Genomic DNA, 22210 nt, shown 5'->3' with positions numbered 1-22210 from the left:
GATCCGAGGTGATGATTTCCCAACGGCTGATGTAAAAAGCAAGACGTCCTCCTATGGGTCGTGGAGGATGGGCAGATGGTAGAACACTGGCTATGCCCTGGAGAACCAAGTCAAAAGGGTTGGGTAGACTTTTGTGGTGGAGGAGGCTTTACCTGTTGTTGCTGTGCTGGCCTCGGAGTTTGCCTTTGTTGTTGGCGCTAACGTCTAGGCTGTTGAGGAGCCGGTGGCAAGGGACGAGCCACATAGCGGCGTTGGTAGGCCGATTGTTGCCAAAAAGGCCGGGCAGGTGGGGTCTTCTTTTTAGTTTTCAGGAGAGTATCCCACCTAGTCTCATGGGCAGAGAGTTTTTGCGTAGTGGAGTCCATGGATTCTCCAAAAAGCTCATCGCCTAGGCAAGGAGCATTAGCTAGGCGATCTTGATGGTTGACATCGAGTTCTGAGACTCTGAGTCAAGCCAGACGACGCATGGCAACAGACATGGCCGTGGCTCGAGATGTCAGTTCAAATGTGTCGTAGATCGACCGGACCATGAATTTTCTAAGCTGTAGAAGAGAGGAAGAACTTTGGCGAAAGGCAGATTTCTTGCAGTCAGGGAGGTACTTTTCAAAAGCAGACAGATTTTGAATGAGATGCTTCAGATAAAAAGAAAAATGAAAGGCATAATTTCCTGACCTGTTAGCCAACATCGCATTCTGGTACAACCTTTTGCCAAATTTATCCATGGCCTTACCTTCTCTGCCAGGAGGGACTGAGGCATACACACTAGCGCCTGTGGATTTTTTAAGTGTGGATTCCACTAAAAGACACTCATGTGGAAGTTGCGGTTTGTCAAAGCCAGGAATGGGGATGACTTTATATAAGGAGTCCAATTTACGAGGGGCTCCTGGGATAGTCAAAGGTATCTCTAGATTCTTGTAAAAAGTCTCCCTCAAGATATCATGGAGGGGTAATTTCAGAAATTCCCTTGGAGGCTGGTCAAAATCCAGTGCATCAAGGAACGCTTTGGATTTTTTTGGCCTCCAAGGGAATAGAAAGAGATTCACACATCTCTTTCAAGAAGGAGGTGAAAGAGGTAGCATCAGGCTTAGAGGACGGATCTAAAACAGAAGGATCCTCGTCACCCGATGAACACTCCCCCTCAGAGAGAAGAGGCTCTTCGGAGTCACCCCAAAGATCAGGATCCCTAACTTGGAAGCTGCGATCCCGGGACTCCGGTGTGGAGGGTTCCAGGTGTCGGGTTTTGTGTGTCGACTTACCCGACCTCAGAGAAGCGGTACCGGGAGATGTTAAGGGCTGTATCGGTGCCGAAGATTGCACAGCCTGGTGTAAAGCTCTCGGTTCCGGTGCCAGGATCGGCATGGAGACCGAGGAAGCAGAATGTACCAGTACCGACAAAGTGGATACGGACAATAGAGGCTGCTCCACTGTCGGTACCGGTGGCTCAGACAGGACCGGGACTGGAAGGCTCGGTGTCAATAAGGCAGGAAGGAGCAATTGTAACTGCTCCTTAAGTTGCACCTGCAGGACGGCAGCAATCCGCTCGTCCAGCGAAGGCACCAGTACCGCTTTTTCCTTCTGCGGTACCTGCGGTGCCGCTCGACGCCCCGAGGAGGAGGAACCCGAGGTCGAGGAGCTGACCTCAATCGGGGCGGAGCGCATCCGCGGGCACCTCGAGGTCGGCAGGACTGGGCTCGCTGCTATTGAGACCGGAGGACGCTCCAGCGGGGAAGGCTTCTTAGCCGGCTTACCTGAAGGATGTGACGCCGGCGCGGTGTCGACGAGGTGGGTGCCGACTGAGACGGGGCCGATGTCGGTGCCGGTGTCGTAGGTTCAGACATATCGGCACCAAATAACAACCGTTGCTGGATTTGACGGTTTTTCAAAGTCCGTTTTTTTAAAGTGGCACAGCGGGTGCAGGTGGACGCCCGATGGTCTGGACCCAGACACTGTAAGCATCAGTTGTGCGGGTCGGTGAGAGAAATGGGCCGTGCACACCACTGGCACTTCTTAAACCCGGGTTGGGGGGGCATGAACGTGAAAACGGTTTCTGCCAAATCGAAGGCCGAGGCCTCGATGGTGGCAACAGGCCCCGCCGGGGCGAACCAAAAAAATGTAAAGTGTTTTTTTTTTGGTTTTTTTTTTTAAATCAAAAAAAGAACAAAAAAGAAATAGGAAACAAGATTTCCTGAAAGTTTACGCGAGCAGGAAGCGAAGAAAAAATTCTTTTCAACAACTGTTGAAAAGGACGCGTCTTCTTAGCTCTGCGGAAACTAAGAAACTGGGGACCGCGCGCCTCCGTCGGGCGGGAAGGCACTCACGCGTGCGCGGTGCGGCCTGCTAGAACTTTCCAAGTTCTTAGAGTGCAATCACTCTAAAATTGTCCGTACCGGGGCTCCGTCGGTGCCGTCACCCATCAGTGAAGAATATGCTGCCTGCTAGTCCTGGGATAAAAAGAGATATTGCCGGTGGTTGAGGGAAGAGAAAAAGAAAATTCTTGGACAAAGGTGTCTGGAGTGGGAGGGAAAGAGAGATGGTATACATGGGAAAGAGGGAGAATTTTTAGACTTGATAGTGATGGAAAGGAGGGAGGGAGAAATGTTACACTCTGAGAGAGGAGAGATGTCAGATTCCGGAGAAGGGTGATGGAAGGAGGGAAGAGAGAGATGCCAGACCACAGAAAGGAGAGGAGAGGAGGCGAGAGATGTTAGACTTCAGGAAGAGGAAGGGAAGGATAGAGAGATACCAGACCATGGGAAAGAGAGGAGAGAGATACCAGACCATGGGAAAGAGAGGAGAGAGATACCAGACCATGGGAAAGAGAGGAGAGAGATACCAGACCATGGGAAAGAGAGGAGAGAGATGCCAGACCATGGGAAAGAGAGGAGAGAGATGCCAGACCATGGGAAAGAGAGGAGAGAGATGCCAGACCATAGGAAAGAGAGGAGAGAGATGCCAGACCATATGAGGGGGGAAGGGGGAAGGCAGTTGTCTGACCATGGGAGAGATGATGCACAAGGATGGAGGGGAAGAAGAGACAAAGGGAGGAGATATGCACAGCAATGGGTGCAGCAGGGAAGAGATAAGAAGAAATGCTTCTTATGGATAGATGGGAATAGGGGAGAAGAAAGAGAAAGGAGATGGTACACATGGATAGATGGGAAGGGAAGACATGGAACAGTAGATAGATTTTTTTTAATATATCTTTATTCATTTTAAATCTTTTAGAAGCTGGGACATTAGATCATTTGATATTTTTCTGTTCCTATATAAATACCTTTTGGAAGTTACCGTATTTTCTCGCATATAACGCGCGCGTTATACGTGGTTTTTACGTACCGCGCACATCCTTGCGCGTTATATGCGTGAGCGCGTTGTACAAAATTTTTTTTACATAGTTCCCCCCCCCCGACGTCCGATTCACCCCCCCCCCCCCGCAGGACCGCTCGCACCCCCCCCCCGAAGGACTGCTCGCACGCACCCGCACCCCCACCCTGAAGGACCGCTCGCACCCCCACAGCCTCCCGACCCCCCCCCCCCTCATGTAGAAGCTCCTACCGGTGTCCTGCTGCTTCCTCTTGGTGGTCCCGACACCCGACACGATCGGGGAAAGAGGGAGCTCAAGCCCTCTTGCCTCAACCAACTGCGGCACCCCCGACATGATCGGGGCAAGAGGGAGCTCAGGCCCTCTTATCCCCCCCCCCCCCCGACACGATCGGGGCAAAAGGGAGCCTAAGCCCTCTTGCCTCGCCGACTCCCCAACTCCCCGACAATATCGGGCCAGGAGGGAGCCCAAGTCCTCCTGGCCCTGGCGACCCCCCCCCCCGCTAGTTGTTCGGGCCAGGAGGGAGCCCAAACCCACCTGGCCACGGCGACCCCCTACCCCCACCCCGCACTACATTACGGGCAGGAGGGATCCCAGGCCCTCCTGCCCTCGACGCAAACCCCCCCCTCCCCCCAATGACCGCCCCCCCAAGAACCTCCGACCGCCCCCCCCAGCCGACCCCCACGACCCGCCTTCCCCGTACCTTTGTGTAGTTGGCCGGACAGACGGGAGTCAAACTCGCCTGTCCGGCAGGCAGCCAACGACGGAATGAGGCCAGATTGGCCCATCCATCCCAAAACTCCGCCTACTGGTGAGGCCTAAGATGCCTGGGCCAATCAGAATAGGCCCGGGAGCCTTAGGTCCCACCTGGGGGCGGGGCCTGAGGCACATGGGCCCAACCCGACCATGTGCCCAAGGCCCCGCCCCCAGGAGGGACCTAAGGCTCCCGGGCCTATTCTGATTGGCCCAGGCGCCTTAGGCCTCACCATTAGGCGGAGCTTTGGGACGGATGGGCCAATCCGGCCTCATTCCGTCGTTGGCTGCCTGCCGGACAGGCGGGTTTGGCTCCCGTCTGTCCGGCCAACTACACAAAGGTACGGGGAAGGGGGGTGGGGGGGTCGTAGGGGATGGCCAGGGGGGTCGCGGGTTGGCTGGGGGGGGCGGGCGTTGGGGGGAGGGGGGTTTGCGTCGAGGGCAGGAGGGCCTGGGATCCCTCCTGCCCGTAATGTAGTGCGGAGTGGGGGGAAGGGGGTCGCCGTGGCCAGGAGGGTTTGGGCTCCCTCCTGGCCCGAACAACTAGCAGGGGGGGGGTTGCCAGGGCCAGGAGGACTTGGGCTCCCTCCTGGCCCGATATTGTCGGGGAGTTGGCGGGGTAAGAGGGCTTGGGCTCCCTTTTGCCCGATGTGTTGGGGAGTCGGGGGGGGCAAGAGGGCTTGAGCTCCCTCTTGCCCCGATCGTGTCGGGGGTGCCGCGGTTGGCTGGGGCAAGACGGCTTGAGCTCCCTCTTGCCCCGATCGTGTCGGGGAGTCGGGACCGCCAAGACGAAGCAGCAGGACACCGGTAGGAGCTTCTACATGATGGGGGGGGTCGGGAGGCTGTGGGGGTGCGAGTGGTCATTCAAGGTGGGGGTGCGGGTGCGAGTGGGAGTGCGTGCGAGTGGTCCTTCGGGGTGGGGGTGCGGGTGCGTGCGAGCGGTCCTTCGGGGTGGGGGTGCGAGCGGTGCTGCGAGGGGGGGGGTGATTCGGACGTCGGGGGAGGCATCAGGTTTTCAGGGTGGGGACAGGACTTCAAGGGGGAGAGGAGAGTCGGGGCGGGCGAAAAGAGAGTCGGGGTGGCCAGAGGAGAGTCGGGGCGGGTGAAAGGAGAGTCGGGCAGCGACGGGAGAGTTGGGCAGCATGCGCGGTATACAAAAATTTCTGTACATAAATTTGTGTTTTTCGCGCGCTATACCCGTGTGCGCGTTTTACACGGGTGCGCGTTATCTATGTGAAAATACAGTAATTTGGCCCCAAATTAATTCTTTGTTAGAAAATAATGTTGGCCTTTCATATGATACTGTATTATTTGGTACATCAATGAGATTTAAAAGCCAAATTTCAGCGAATAATAATAAACTTTTATTAATATTAACAGGGGTTGCCATTCAGCAGATTACAGGAAATTGGAAAGATTATACTAAATTAAATTATACTTTTTGGTGGAATTCAGTATGCCATATTTATAAAATGGAAAGGGTGCTTGCTATACAACAAGGTAATTATAAGTTTAAAAAGATTTGGGGGCCATTGATTATTTATTCAAATGATCAGACATCTTAAACACATCAGTATTGGAAAAGATAGAGGGAGGGTGGGAGTATGAATGATAGTAATTGATAATTGTTAATTATTAGTATATGGGAGGGAGGGGTGGGATTCTTTTATATTTATGTATTTGGAAGATTACAAATAAGATTGTCAAGTGATTAATTAATATATTTCTGATGGATTATTGTACACTTGTAATTTTTGAAAACGAATAAAGATTTATTAAAAAAAGAAAAATCTTTCAACAAGTGTACAATAAAATCATCATTTAATATACAACATCACTTGAAGCAGTAGATAGATTTTGAGAAGAAAGCAGAAAAATGGAAGAAAGTTGAATGTTCAAAGTTAATGCTAAAGATGGATATATGGCAGAAAGAAAGAAGAGAAAACCAGCAAATAGATAAGGTGGCCTTGGATACACAGTTAAGAGCGCAGACAGAAGGAAGTACAGCCAGAGACTGGGAAAAGATGGTTTGAAAAACAAAATCACCAGACAACAAAGGTAGGAGAAATAATTTTATTTTCAATTTAATTTTGAGACAATAACTGCTTGATTTTACACAATTGCAACATAAATTTGGGCTTCATAAATCATAATGTTTTCGTTGGTTGCAGTTAAAGCAGGCCATTCAGGCAGGGTTCCCTGAATGGAAAACTCTTAATACTCAGTTCAGTATGGAATTTTTATGTTTTCAGGCGGACTTTCTGGGTCACCAGGCCGCGCAGTGGTATAAAACAATTAGTGATTTGATTTTTTAAAAAACCTAAAAATGGTCTTAGGGATATTTGGAGCATTGAGATTAAGCATCAGATTTCAGCATCTCAATGGCCACAAATTTGGTCTTGGAAAATGAGATGTACAATGTCAGCATCTATGAGACAAACTTGGTTTTTTTTGTTACATAGAGAATTTTGGACCCCAGTTAGATTACAAAAATTAAATAGTTCCTTGTCTAATAGATGCTGGCATTGTAATCTGGATGTAGGGACTTTGGATCATCTTTTGTTTTATTGTCCCCATATCTTAGCCTTTTGGTACTCAATCTGGGATCAAGTAAATTGTTTATTGGAAAACATGTAGCGTTATCTTATGATACTGTGATATTTGGAATGTCTATAAGAAAAAAGAGTCGGATATCATCGTCTAATAATAAACTTTTAATGATCATGACGGGAGTTACCATCCAACATATTACTAATAATTGGAAAGATTATAAGAGGCTTAATTTTAATTTTTGATGGAATTCATTATGTCACATATATAGAATAGAAAGATCATTAGCGGTACAGAAGGGAAATTATAAAAATTTTATTAAAATATGGGAGCCATTAACATCTTTTTGTCATGATTAAATGCCATTTTTCTATTAATTATACACCACTTAGTATTGGGTGGGGGGAGGGTTTCAAGTATATGATCTTATAATGATTTATGGGCTTTGAGGGAGGGTGGGTGGGTTACATTTGTATTTATAGGTTATAATGATAAGATGTTCAAGTGGTTAAATTAATTATGTTTATTATGAATTTTTGTACACTTGATGAAAGTTTAAAAATGAATAAATAATTTAAACAAAAAAAAACAACAATTTAGTTTTGAGAATTTATTTTCAATTTACATCTGCTGTCTATATTTTGCACTGTTCAGGAAGAAATGCATTTGTTTCTATTTCTCTGCATGCAGTCTTACATCTTAGGGTTTCATTTGTATATATTAGTACTTTTAGCTTGTGGTCCCGTATTTGCATAGGGCAAGGGTGCCCACTAGTGCTGCCCGATTCAAATCGATTCAAAACCAAACCAAACCAAACTAAAAAAAAAAAAAAAAAAAAATCGGCCTCCTGATTCGCTTACTGACCCTCCCCCCCCTCGACCCCTAAAGCAGGAGCGGCAGCGCTGCCTCTTGCTGGCCGGCCACTGCCACTCCTGCTTTAGCGGGGGAGGGGGAGGGTCAATCAGTAAGTGATGGTTTCCGGCTTCCCCCCTAGCCACGCATTTAGGGCCAGATTAAAGGGTGGGCCCGATGCGCTGCTACGATGAGTGCAGGTGGCAGTGGTGTTTCTGTGTATATCTTCTGCCTCTATAGACAATGCTGCTGTTGGTCCTTGCCTGCTTGCAATCTGCCCGCTGGCTCCATTTAATTCCGCTCGCTACCGCAACTCCAAAAGAGCCAGGCGCATGCAGCAATTGCACGCCGCCGGCCCATAAGCCTTCTCTCCGTCAGAATTGATGTCGGGGGAAGGCTTATGGACTGCCGGGAGCTATCGCTGCACACGCCTGGCCCTTTTGGAGTTGCGGCAGCAGCAGGGGAGGTATTAAATGGAGTCGGCTAGCAGCGGCGGCGGGCAGGGGGTGAGTGGCGGGAGGCAGAACCAGTGGCAGGTCGGCTTGGGAGAAGGCAGGCAGGCTTCGGGGGGAGGAAAGGAGGATCCTGCAACACTTCCCATGAGACTGGACCCACAGCAGCACAGCATTTCTTCTGCTGCCATCAGACTGCTGCACGATTAAAAAAAAAAAAAAAAAAGAGAGAGAGAGAGAGAAAGATCAAGTGTAGGCAGCCTGAGAGGAGAGCTGATGGGAAGGAGGCAAGGAGTGAATAGCCAATAGGACTAGGCTATAAAGGAGTGAAAAAGTACTGAACAAAGGATGGGAATGAGAAAGGAGACAGGAAGAGAAATATAGGGTTGGAAAGAGGATAAAGAGTATTTGGAGAGAGGGATGGAATAAGCAGAGAAAAAAGTCTGGTGGGAGAAAGGGAAAGAGAACAGTGAAGAGGAGAAGTAAAGAAGCAAGAAGGGGACAAGAAGTAAGAAAATGGGTACATGCGGGCGGGGCGGGGCAGGGCATGGTGGGGTAGCCTAGGCAGGGGGGGTACAGGCCTTCAAGGATGGTGGCACAGGCCTTCAGGGGGGGACAGGCAGGCCTTCAGTGGAGCCCTGGTGTAGAAGTACACGGAGGGAGGGGGTTCAAAGAAACGTGCATATGCCGGATTTTGGGGGAAGAAATAAAACAGAGTAGAGGGAGAGATATGGTGGACAATTGGATTTAGGGAGGGAAGGAACACAAAAGGAGAGAAGTTGAACACAAGGGATGGTATGGAGGGGGGATAGAGATACTGGATAGGAGGGTAGTTGGGAACAGAAAGGGAGACATGATGGACCCTGGGGTGGTGGGGAAGGAGGGAGAGATGCTGGATGAAAGGGTAGTTGAGAAAAGGTGGATCTGTGGATGGACAGGAAAAAAAAGGAAAGATGCCAGACTTCCAGGGGAGGGAAGGGAAACAGAAGGGGAAGACGGAGATGGCAGATGGATGGTTAGCATGCAGAAAGAAGGAGACCCTGGCAAGCAAGTTATCAGAAGACAACCAGAGCCTGGGACCAACAAGATTTGAATAATGACAAGACAAAAGGTAGAAAAACTAATTATATTTTCTGTTTTGTGATTACAATATGTCAGATTTGAAACGTGTATCCTGCCAGGGCTGGTGATAGACCTCAAACGTGAGCTAGGATTTAACAGAGAGGAAGGTCTTTTTTGTTTGTTTATTTTGTTTACACCACAGCGCCAGTGTGGTTAGGAGAAGGCAAAGGGGGTGAAGAGGCTATAAAATAAACCCAAACAATAGGAGTAGAATACCACTCTATCAGACCCTACACCTCAGTATACTCGAACTTTTATTATATAATTTTTATAAGCTTTTTGTTAAACTTTTTTAGACATACAACTACATAGCCTCAGAAATGGAGCCTACGCATAGCAACACAGTCATCAACCGGGAAAATCTGCGTAGTACACATGCTCCTGCTCCAATCATTGGCTTCTAAATCTAATATTATCAAACGTCTTCTTTAATTATTTAACTTACTAAAACTTAATAGAGTAGCCCCACACCATTCAGTGCTATAGAATTAATGACATTAATCTGGGTACTCAATATCAACTACTGTGTGTAAAGTCCAAATTTGAAAAACTCGACCAAGCAACTTATCTTGTTAGTTGAGTGTTCTTCATTGTCGAAGTTTAAGCAATAAAATTTTCAAAATGCTGTTTGGAAAGCGTTGACTGAGTACACGTATTTAGGATGTGTGTGTGAATGTTCCGATGGCCCTGACGCAGCGGTTGTATAGTATACCCGCGAAACGCTGGCCGCGTTGGCGAACGGAATGTTTTGAAAATTTTATTGCTTAAACTTCGACAATGAAGAACACTCAACTAACAAGATAAGTTGCTTGGTCGAGTTTTTCAAATTTGGACTTTACACACAGTAGTTGATATTGAGTACCCAGATTAATGTCATTAATTCTATAGCACTGAATGGTGTGGGGCTACTCTATTAAGTTTTAGTAAGTTAAATAATTAAAGAAGACGTTTGATAATATTAGATTTAGAAGCCAATGATTGGAGCAGGAGCATGTGTACTACGCAGATTTTCCCGGTTGATGACTGTGTTGCTATGCGTAGGCTCCATTTCTGAGGCTATGTAGTTGTATGTCTAAAAAAGTTTAACAAAAAGCTTATAAAAATTATATAATAAAAGTTCGAGTATACTGAGGTGTAGGGTCTGATAGAGTGGTATTCTACTCCTATTGTTTGTATTTATAGATAATACCACAGGGTTATATTATTTTAGGTATAAAATAAACCCACCAGGATGTTTGAAAAAAAATAACAAACAAACAAACACCCAATTGGGCAGGAAAATTGAATCGAAAAATCGATTCATGGGCTGAATCGAATCAAAATTTATTTTCCTGAATCGGGAGCAGCACTAGTGCCCACACTTTTTGGGCTTGCAAGCTACTTTTAAAATGACCAAGTCAAAATAATCTACCAACAATTTTAAAAAACACAAAGCACACTGAAAGGCAGAGAAAATGTTAATTATCAGGTCAAGGCAGATGACTCTATTCAATGTCACCTCAGTAACAACCATACAAAAATACCCCCTCCAATTTTACTAAAGCACGATAGCAATTTTTAGCTCAGGGAGCTGCGCTGAATGCCCCGGCTGCTCTCGATGCTCATAGGCTCCCTGCGCTAAAAACCGCTATTGCAATTTAGTAAAAGGGAGCCATAGTGCAAACTATCGACAGCAGATATAAATTCTCAAAACAGACACATTTTGATCACTAAATTGAAAATAAAATCATTTTTCCTATCTTTGTTGTCTGGTAATTTCATCAGTCTGGTAATTTCATCAGTTGCATTTTATTCTTCTGACTGTGCATCCAATATTTCTTCCCTTCTTTAAGCCTCCTGTATGCTTTCTCTCCTCCAGACCTCATTCTCTCCCCCAACTTTTTCTTTCTGTCTCCCTGTTCCCCCTTTCTTTGTTTCCCTTCTTTCTTTGTCTCCTTGCCCCCCCCCTTTCTTTCTTTCTCCCTGCCCTCCCCCAAGCCACTAGGTTTGCCACCACCACCAATGGGGAACAGGCCCCCAAGCCACCACCGCCCCCAGCTCTCCCTGCAGAAGTGTCGCGCTGACCAGCATTCCGCTCCCCGACGTCAATTCTGATGTCGGAGAGGAAGTTCTGGGCCAGCCAGGCAGCGATTGGCTGGCCCAGAACTTCCTCTCTGATGTCAGAATTGACATCGGGGAGTGGAATGCTGGTAAGTCCGACGCTTCTGCAGGGAGAGCTTGGAGCGGCAGTAGGGGACGTCGGGGAGAAGAAGGCTGATCGGCCCGATAGATCAGGACGGCAACACGAGTCTATCATGGAGCCCGGGATGGGCTCCGCCATTGACTCGCATTGCCTTCCCGATCTACCGGTCGATCGCAATCAACGTATTGGGCACCCCTGACATAGGGGTTATCTGTGTTCTGGTAGGCATGACTGTTGAGAAACATACAGTGTGCTTTGTGTAGTTTATCATTATGTGTTGTTAATAAGATTATATACTGTTAATAACTTTCAATGTATTAACCACAGAAGAGCCACCTTATCTTGTACATTTGTTAAGCCTGTATACATCAGTAAGAACTTTAAGATCAGTGTACAAACTCCTCCTCAAAGTTCCATATTATTGGGATATAGGATGAACACATCAGAGATGCTATTTTTTCTGTTAATGGTCCAAAGTATTGGAATTCTTTACCAAGGCGGAAGTCATTATGCCATTGTATAGATCCATGGTGAGGCCCCACCTGGAATACTGTGTGCAATTCTGGAGGCCGCATTATCGCAAGGATGTGCTGAGACTGGAGTCGGTGCAAAGAATGGCCACCCGGATGGTCTCGGGACTCAAGGATCTACCATACGAAAAACGGCTTGACAAATTACAGCTATACTCGCTCGAGGAGCGCAGAGAGAGGGGGGACATGATCGAGACGTTCAAGTATCTTACGGGCCGCATCGAGGCGGAGGAAGATATCTTCTTTTTCAAGGGTCCCACGACAACAAGAGGGCATCCGTTGAAAATCAGGGGCGGGAAACTACGAGGTGACACCAGGAAATTCTTTTTCACTGAAAGAGTGGTTGATCGCTGGAATAGTCTTCCACTACAGGTGATTGAGGCCAGCAGCGTGCCTGATTTTAAGGCCAAATGGGATCGGCACATGGGATCTATTCACAGGGCAAAGGTAGCGGAGGGACATTAAGGTGGGCAGACTAGATGGGCCGTGGGCCCTTATCTGCCGTCTATTGTTTCTATGTTTCTATGTTTCATTATCACTTCAATTAATAACCTCTATTGATAGGTTTAAAACAGACCAGAAAAAGTATCTTTTTTCTGATGAATATTAATTGTGGTATTACTAGGCAGCGCTGCTGGTATTATGTTAAACAGAAAAAATCCTCCTAATATGTTTACCTTCTACTTTTCCTATTACAATTGTAGTTCTTTCCTTTTTCCTTTTATTTCATGTGAATTTGAATTTTATTTTTATTATATATGGTTTTTAGATTGTAAGCCACTCTGAAGGCCAACTCCCTAGGTGCGGGATAGCAAATTTTTTATTTATCTTGGAAACTTGGATTATAAGACTTTGGGTTTTGGGAGATAGAGATTGTCATGTCTTGCATTTAAAGAGGCAATTGGTATAGCTTAGAGGTGCGGAAGTACATTAACTGAGCATATAGGGGAGGATTACATACAGTAAGAAAGCTAATATAATTCTATGAGAGATGCCATGAGGTAGTTACAGTCTGTTGCAGTCATTAACTAGCGGTAGAGTTTATGGAGTTGAAAAGAAAGGTCTTTAGTTTCTTGCGAAACGTGAAGTAATTTGATTCAGATCTGATGGTTGTTGGGAGGTCGTTTCATGCTTTCATACCAGAGAATGTGAACACCGAGTGGAATACGCATTTATACTTGAGGTTTTTTTGTTGTAGGGATATTCAAATGCACTGTCGAGATTTCTGGGTGAAATGGACCATGCCATGGTGAATAAGTGAATTAGTGATGCGGCAGAGCTTCCATTGAGTATGAGGTGCATAATGCAGGATATTTTGAATTATATTTGAAATGAGACAGATAGCCAGCCTGAATATGAGTCTTATTGCCATGTTTTGTATGAGCTGCAGTTTGCGGATAAGGGTAATGTTGATACCAACATAGATGGAGTACCAGTAGTCTAGTTGTGAGAGGATCAGCATCTGCATGAGCAGGGCAAAGTGTTGTTAATGGAAGCATGGTTTGATGAGTCTTAGTTGTCTCATAGTGAAGGTTTTCCTCTAGCGGTTAGAGATTTGCAGCACCAGGGATAGAATGGAGTCTAAAATAAAGCCTAGAACTTTGAAGGATTTGTCTACTGCAAGAGTGTTACCTACTTGGAGAGTGATGTTTGTCATAGCTGTTTGTTGTGTAGTATGAAACCAAAGAATTTTGGGTTTTGATGCATTTAGTTTTAGTTTGTTGATCATGTTTGTATTTTATTTATGTTGTCCGAGATTTTTGGGGCTTTGTCAGATTGGTTGCTAGTTATTGGGATGAGGAGAAGAATGTCATCTGCATATGTATTTCCCAAGTATTGCATATGGTAGTATTTCCAAGTGAACTCATAAATAGGTTAAATAGTATTGGGGATAGTGGAGAGCCCTGAGAAGGCCTTCCAGTGTCATCTTTCTTGACGAGGTATTCTCTTTTTATGAGACATTCTTTAAAACCAATTTAGTGCAGTATCTGTCACTCCTATTTTGGAGGAGGTGGTGATCCACCGAGTTGAAGGTAGCGGAGATGTCAAATTGGAGAAGGGCTGCTGGCTGACCTATGCTTAATAACTGCTTGATTTTCATGGTCAGGGTTAGAGGTTCTGTGCTGCAATTAGAATCCGAATTGCAAGGGCTGTAAGCAGGAGTATTGTTCAATATATGTTGAAAGTTGTTTGCTTACATGGGTTTCTAGGAGTTCAGCAAGTATGGGAATGCCAGCAATGGGTCTATAGTTAGAGGGAGTGGAGAGGTCTGCATTCGGTGATTTATATATTGGCGCGAGTGCTGTTTTTCCCATTTCTTCTGGAAGTTTGCCTTGGTTTAGAATTAAGTTTAGGAGCTGGGTAATCCAAGTGGTGATTATATCAGGTGCAGTAGAGAAGAGGTAGGAGAGACAGTTGTCCAAGGCACTGCAACAGGTGGATAGCTTGTTTAGTAGTTCTTTTCTCTCAGAGGTTGATAATGAGGTAATAGAATTCCATATTCAGTCAGCATTGCAGGGTTCTATGGGATTTTCGTGTGTGTGGTGCTTTAGATTTTGGGTGATGGTCATTTTGGCAACTTATGTTTAGACTGATTTGATCTTATTGAGAAAGAAGTCAGCAAGGTCTTGGGCTGTTGGTTGATTGTGGTAACCTGTGGTGTCCTGTTTTGGGGAGGTGTCAAATGCCGTACAAGATTAAACAGTTTCTTGTTGTCTAATGTTTTGTTTTCTATTTCAGTGTTTCCAAACCTTTAAGCCAAGTACCCCCTAAGACTAACAAATACCAACCAAGTACCCCAGCCAAACTCCGCCCGACTCCACCCCCATAATAATACTAATTGTAATGCAATTTCTTCCATCCATTTTTCATATGCACACAATATAATCTTATTAATACATAAAGGTATCCAATTTTTTTTTTTTTTAAAAGCACACTGTACACAGAGAAAATATTAATTATCATTTATATTCAGGGGTTTTTCAAAGATGTCAAGGCAGATGACTTTAAAATATGCAACGTCATTTCAGTAACAACTATAGAAAAATAGGCAAATATAGTACAGATATAAATTCTCAAAACTGACATTTTGATTACTAAATTGAAAATAAAATCATTTTCCTACCTTTTACTGTATCTGTGCTTTTTACATATTTGTATCTCATCACTGAATGTCCAGTTCTACTTGTAAACCGCCTAGAACTCTTTGGGTGTTGGCGGTATAGAAAATAAAGTTTGTTTTTTGTTTTTTTTTTCAAATTCTTTATTCATTTTTCCATCTTACATCAAGGACACAATATTACACCATTTAACCTTAAAAACATCACTTGTATTTCTTATAACATCATCTTAAAAACATAAAGTTATTATTATTTGCTGTCTGGTGATTTCATGAGTTTCTGGTTGCACTTCCTTCTGACTGTGCATGCAATATTTCTTTCATATCCAACATGTCTTTCACAATCTAGCCCTATCCCCTTTGGATCCAGGTCTTTCTCTCCCTCCTCTGTTATGATCGTACATCTCTCTGTTCTTCCTCAGGGTCTCTCCCCCTCTGTCAGCACCTCCCATAATCCAGCATCTACCTCCTGTCTTTCCCCTTTGGTCCAGTCCTTTCTCTCTGTTTTTCTTCTGCTTACAACCACCCTCCCCTCCCAGTCTTTCTCTACCTCTCTCTCTCCTTCCTTCTCCCTCCCTCCTTCCTATGTCCCCCTCATTGCCTCCCAGCCTTTGTCCCAACCCTCCCCCAAAGCCAGCCTGCCTTCCTCTCTGCCACGCCGAAGCCAGTCTGCCTGTGTGGTCGAAGCCTGGCCTACCCGTCGCCAATTCTTCCTCCCCCCCCCCCCACAGTCCACCACTGCTCACCACCCACAGCTGCAGAAAATCCAGGAAGGGAAGGGCCAGGAGCATGCAGCAATTGCACGCCACTGGGCCACAAGCCTTCCCCTGTCAGAATTGACGTCGGGGAAGGTTTGTGGGCCAACAGCATGCAATCGCTGCATGCTCCTGGCCCTTCCCCTCCTGCAGTTGCGGCGGCAGCAGTCAGGCGGTGGTCAGCCCGCATACCCCCAACGAGCTGCCCATGTACCCCCTGGGTATGCGCACAGCACGTTGAGAAACCCTGTTCTATTTCACTGGCGTAGTAGCTCTTCTTAGCTTCAGAGATGCTGTATTTGTATTTATTTATTGCCATCCTCCATTGTGTTTTGTAGTCAGGTGATTTTACTCTTCTACCATTTACGTTCTAGCCTTTGGCACAATTGTTTTTCGGTTTTCAGTAAACCAGGGGGAGGTTTTGTTTTATTTTGCGAGGGTGTTGAGGGACAAGGGCATCTAGGGTGTTTGTAATGGTTGTGTTCCAGCTCGATAGCATTGTATTCATGCAGTCCAATGGGGTAGTCAAGGACTCAGTAACTTTGTTCCAGAAAATGGTAGGATTTATTTTTCTTTGTGCCAGCTTTTCTCTTTTGGGGGTTTTGTGATTCTGACTTCCTACTACGAGGTTCCGGTTAAAGTTGAGGAGCTAGTTGTCTGATCAGGGGACCAGGGTCCATTTGATGTTGAAGGTGAGACTGGAGGGTGTGGATGCAAGTAAGACTAGAGTGTGACCTTTTTCATGTGTGGGGCCTGTTGGCACGATAGTGATTTGGTTATCTTCTAGCATTTTTTTGAAGTTTTGGCATCATTATTGCTGGAGGACTCAAGAGTTATGTTGATATCCCCAAGAATATTGGCAGGCAAGGCTTGATATTATTTCTAGCAATTTTGTATTTGCACTTGATTGGGAGTTGGGTGGTCTGTATACCAGTAGGATACCAATGTTGTTCACAGTGGAGTTGGGCTTGTCTTCCATCTTCCATGTTATATATTCAAGATCGAGATGGGTGGAATCCATCAGGGTGATATTGTATGTGTTCTTGTAGATGTAGATTATGGCTACGCCATCCTCACGCCTGTTTATTCTAAGAATTTGGATGATGATATATCCTGGTGGACAGAGGTGGGGCAGTTCTGGACTGTTTGGTTCTTTTAGGCATGTTTCAACGAGAAAGGCTAGCTCCAGGTCTTTGTCGAGATCAGTTCGTTTAGAAGGGACAGTTTGTTTTCCACTAATCTTGCATTGACATACATGCAGGGGACCGGAGTAAAGGCTTTATCTTCCTTTGGATGATTTGTTTTTGCAATAAGCTTTAGATTGGTGTGATTTCTAGGTATTGTTTAAGCTGTCTTTTGCTGGTAGTGCACTTGAACTAGAGAATGACACGGTGGCTGTTATCCGCAATTAGCCATGGGTAACCCGCCAAAATGGTTGGGGGGGAAGCACTCACTGCGGGCACAGGGACAAGGCCATCCACCGCCCCGTGGAGTGGTGAATGGCCTTGTCCACGCAGTTAAGGGAGGGATCGTGCGCGGCCCCATCCCTCCTTCCTAGCTACCAAATCTATCTTCCTCCCTCCCCCCTTACCTTTGCGGCACATTAGTAAAGTAAGTTGCTCAAGCCTGCCGAGCCTGCCTGCCTGCAGTCATGTGTGTGTGGGTGGAAGCTTCTCCTCTGACACAACTTCCAGTTGCATCAAAGGAGAAGCTTCCGCTCACACACACGCGACTGCAGGCAGGCAAGCTCGGCCAGCATGAGCAACTTACTTTACTAACGCGCTGCGAAGGTAAAGGGGGAAGGGGATTTTCGGGCTGTGCAAGGGGGTGCTGAAGGGTGGTGAGGTGATGAGAGGGAAGGGTGGTGGTGGGGAGAAGACGCTGGAAGGGAAATACAGAAGACAGTGGGGAGAAGACAAGAGATGCCAGACTATGGGTGGAGCAGAGGAAAGAAGATGGGTGCCAGACCAATTGGGGGGGTGAAGGGAGAGGCACAGTAACAAGCAAATGGAAGACGCTGAGAGAAGACAGACAGTGGACGGAAGGAAATGAATGAGAAAATGAAGAAAACAGAAACCAGACAACAAAGGTAGAAAAAAAAATTTCTATTTATTTCCTTTTTTTTGCTTTAGGATAAAGTAGTATATTAGTTGTGTTGATAAAAATTTATAGACAAAGCCCTGACAGCTGAACATCTCTTTCTCTAGTTCAGCAGCCAGACCTTTTGATTTATAAGGAAGGAATAAACTAAATATTGCAGTACTGAGGTTTGTATAGATGCTGCAGGGATGGGGCAGTGAAGGGAATGGTGGTCCAGGGACAGGGCAGTGACAGGGACAGACTTTTTCCCCCATGTCATTCTCTAACTTGAACCTAAGAATGGGGATGGGGTTCAGATGAGATCCATGTAAGACCACTGGTGTGGTGGGTGGATTTTGGGGTCAGGGGTCTTTGTAGGGTGGAGTGCCAAGAGAAGATGGTTTTGGTAGTGGATGATGTGGAAAAAGTAACTGCCCCCTTAAATTTAATAATTGTAATAACTGGTTGCATCACCTTCAGCAATAACTGCAACCAAATGCTTCTTATATAATTTTGTCAAACAAAATACTATGTGTTGTCACCAATTTTGTTCAAAATGAACTCAAATTATTCATTCACCAAAGTGCTTAGTAAAAATTATACTCAAATTTGGCTAGAAAAATACAAGTGCTTCAGAATACCAGCTGGGTCGCAAGACTCACGCTGGCTGGACTCCTCATTAGGCCTGTTAGCATTTTTTAACTGGAAACTTATTAAATACTATTTTGTGATCTTTTTCTTCTTCTTTTTGTTTATTCTTAATACTTGTGACTTCTATTTTATCTATCATTTTAGACTGCTAAATACATTTCAAACTATGAACAGTGTACTTAGATTGCTTTGCAGCTACACCCCTCCAAAAGGATAGCAGAGGTTTCTGCCCTGCTACACTCCCATCATGAACACTGACCTTGGTTGTGGCTAGAGAGGGCTGCGTTTCTTTGGACATGCTTCTGATGAGTTATCACTACAACCTTGGAATAATTTTGGCTGGCTGGCAACTTCTGAAAGATGCACCATATTTTCTTAATTTAGATATAATGGCTCTCTGTCTTTTGAGGGAGTCCCAGAACTTTAAAAATGGCTTTGTAACCCTTTCCAGACCGAACAACTTTTTTTTTCTCGTCTCTTCTGGGATTTCCTTTGGTCATGGCATTGTGTCCTTGTCAAAATTTTGTGATGACTTCACTCTTATAGTAAGGTATTCAATATATAATAACATTTAGATTCAAAAGGGTTGGCTGCAATGAAGCTTAGCTGTGTTCAAACCAGCTGTATCATATCGATTAAATTTACTCAATTTGTTGATTAACTAAGGGGGCATTTACTTTTTTACATGCATCTTGGATAACTGTTTTAAATAAATGACATTTTTTTCATTATTATTTGTTTATTCAGATTCCCTTTGTTTAAAATTACATTTTATTTAAAGATCAGAAACATTCAGTATGACACATGCAATAATATGGGAAATCAGAAGCAGGTAGGGGAATATTTTTCATATCACTGTACATAACTTTGCTCATTAATTCCTTTGGTGAGGACAGAAAATTAATCATATTGCAATTATAAAGTTTACTCAAGCTTCTTTGGTGCTATTTGCTTACAGCAGACATCAGATACAAGCTTCCATTATAATGCTGGAAGATTATGGTGCTCAACTATGGGCCTAGAACATTAAAAAAACATAAGGAACACAAAAGGAGCGACTTATTCCAAGGGAGCACACTGCAGCTAGACAGTTTCAATAGTTGAAAAGTAGTCTACCATGGAGGCATAGTAACTAATGCTGGTCACTTTCACACCCTCCCCTTCCCTTCAATCCAGGGTCCTTTTTCACCTACCTGACTGGTAGTAGGAATCTGTAGATGAGTGTTGAGACTGAGAGGCAGCTGGCTGATAATACTGCTTATTCTCATAACTGCTTGTAGACACAGAGCGCCCATAGCTGTAAGTATCCTGCTTACAAAACAACAGGACAGACATGCGATTACTTAAGAATGAGGATTATAAAATCTTTCAGTACTTTAAGTTATTTGTGGCCATATTCTCCCCATTGAAAAGAATGCTTCACTAAACTAAAATGTACATCTGAACCTCCATAATTAATGTTTGATACAATACAGTATAACCAAACAGACTGTGCCAAAAAGCACAGTTACTTACCGTAACAGGTGTTATCCAGGGACAGCAGGCAGATATTCTTGACTGATGGGTGACGGCACCGACGGAGCCCCGGTACGGACAATTTTAGAGTGATTGCACTCTAAGAACTTTAGAAAGTTCTAGCTAGGCCGCACCGCGCATGCGCGAGTGCCTTCCCGCCCGACAGAGGCGCGCGGTCCCCAGTTAGGATAAGCCAGCTAAGAAGCCAACCCGGGGAGGTGGGAGGGACGCAAGAATATCTGCCTGCTGTCCCTGGATAACACCTGTTACGGTAAGTAACTGTGCTTTATCCCAGGACAAGCAGGCAGCATATTCTTGACTGATGGGTGACCTCCAAGCTAACAAAAAGAGGGATGGAGGGAAGGTTGGCCATTATGAAAATAAATTTTGTAAAACAGATTGGCCAAGTGTCCATCCCGTCTGGAGAATGCATCCAGACAATAATGAGATGTAAAAGTATGAACTGAGGACCAAGTAGCAGCCTTGCAGATTTCCTCAATAGGAGTGGAACGGAGGAAAGCTACAGACGCTGCCATAGCTCTAATTTTGTGGCCCATGACAGAACCTTCCAGTGTCAGGCCGGACTGAGCATAACAAAAAGAAACGCAAGCAGCAAGCCAATTGGACAGAGTGCGTTTAGATACAGGATGACCCAACTTGTTAGGATCAAATGACAAAAACAGTTGAGGAGATGATCTGTGAGGTTTGGTGCGATCAAGATAGTAAGCCAGAGCACGTTTACAATCCAAGGTATGCAAAGCCTGTTCACCTGGATTAGAATGAGGCTTTGGGAAAAAAACAGGTAGAACGATGGATTGGTTAAGATGAAATTCAGACACAACCTTAGGAAGGAACTTGGGATGTGTGCGGAGAACGACCTTATCATGGTGAAAAACATTGAAAGGTGGATCCGCCACCAGTGCATGGAGCTCACTGACCCTCCTGGCAGAAGTGAGAGCTATTAGAAAGACCACTTTCCAAGTTAAAAATTTAAAATGCGTTGAGGCCAACGGCTCGAACGGAGGCTTCATCAACGCAGAAAGAACCACATTCAGATCCCATACAACAGGAGGGGCTTTAAGAGGTGGTTTCACATTGAAAAGACCCTTCATGAACCTTGAAACTAAGGGATGAGCTGAGAGGGGTTTTCCATGAATCGGCTCATGAAAAGCTGCAATGGCACTAAGGTGGACCCTTATTGAAGAGGATTTAAGACCAGAGTCAGATAAGGACAATAAATAGTCCAACACCAGTCCCACTGCTGTAGATATGGGATTATGGTGATGTAACAGGCACCAGGAAGAAAATCGAGACCACTTTTGTTGGTAACATTGAAGAGTAGACGGTTTCCTGGAGGCATCAATAATAGAACGGACAGGCTGAGAAAGGAGAGCATGAGCTGGAGTCAGCCCGAGAGATACCAAGCTGTCAGGTGCAGAGACTGTAAGTTGGGATGAAGCAGTGTTTGCTGATTCTGTGTAAGCAGTGAAGGAAACAGAGGAAGAGGTATGGGTTCCCTGGAACTGAGTTGAAGTAGAAGGGAAAACCAATGTTGTCTGGGCCACCGTGGAGCGATGAGAATCATGGTGGCTTGTTCCCTCTTGAGCTTGAATAAGGTGCGCAGCATGAGCGGAAGAGGAGGGAATGCATAAAGGAAGAGATTGGTCCAATCTAGGAGAAATGCATCGGGTTCCAGACGGTGAGGAGAGTAAAGTCTGGAGCAAAACAGGGGCAGTTGATGGTTGTGGGGAGCTGCAAAAAGATCCACTTGAGGAGTGCCCCATTGAGAGAAAATGAACTGGAGAGTCGAGGGATCGAGAGTCCATTCGTGAGGTTGAAGGATTCTGCTGAGATTGTCTGCTAAGCAATTCTGTTCCCCCTGGATGTAGACTGCCTTCAGGAATAGGTGACGAGCAGTCGCCCAGGTCCAAATCCTTTGAGCTTCCTGACATAAGGGACGGGATCCCGTCCCTCCCTGTTTGTTGATGTAGTACATTGCAACTTGGTTGTCTGTGCAAATGAGAAGAACCTGAGGAAAAAGGAGATGTTGGAAAGCTTTGAGGGCGTAAAACATCGCTCTGAGTTCCAGGAAATTGATGTGGTGTTTCTTTTCCTGGGTGGTCCAAAACCCCTGAGTTTGGAACTCGTTCAAGTGAGCTCCCCATGCATAGGGGGAGGAATCCGTGGTGATGACCAGTTGATGAGGAGGTAGATGGAACAGTAGACCTCTGGATAGATTTGATGATTTCAACCACCAAAGAAGCGACTGTCGAAGAGACGAGGTCACAGATATGTGTCGTGAACAAGGATCCGTCGCTTGTGACCACTG

General features: G+C 45.5%; 1 protein-coding gene across 2 annotated transcripts in view; it reads right to left on the bottom strand.

The window, feature by feature from the left end:
* The window catches only part of ZFR2 (zinc finger RNA binding protein 2), a 353820-nt gene that overhangs the window by 257250 nt on the left and 74360 nt on the right, over positions 1 to 22210 (bottom strand). Inside the window, exon 3 of one of the 2 annotated variants that reach the window (XM_033954204.1) lies at positions 19560 to 19677. In XM_033954204.1, coding sequence (XP_033810095.1) covers positions 19560 to 19677 — 118 coding nt within the window. The remainder of the gene's footprint in view (positions 1 to 19559; positions 19678 to 22210) is intronic. The other variant, XM_033954205.1, reaches the window with a different exon arrangement.

This window comes from Geotrypetes seraphini, chromosome 8 (genome assembly GCF_902459505.1).
Source record: "Geotrypetes seraphini chromosome 8, aGeoSer1.1, whole genome shotgun sequence".
In the NCBI taxonomy this organism is placed as follows: Eukaryota; Metazoa; Chordata; class Amphibia; order Gymnophiona; family Dermophiidae; genus Geotrypetes; species Geotrypetes seraphini.
The sequence above is the reverse complement of the archived record's forward strand: the minus strand, read 5'-3'. Positions and strand labels throughout refer to the sequence as shown.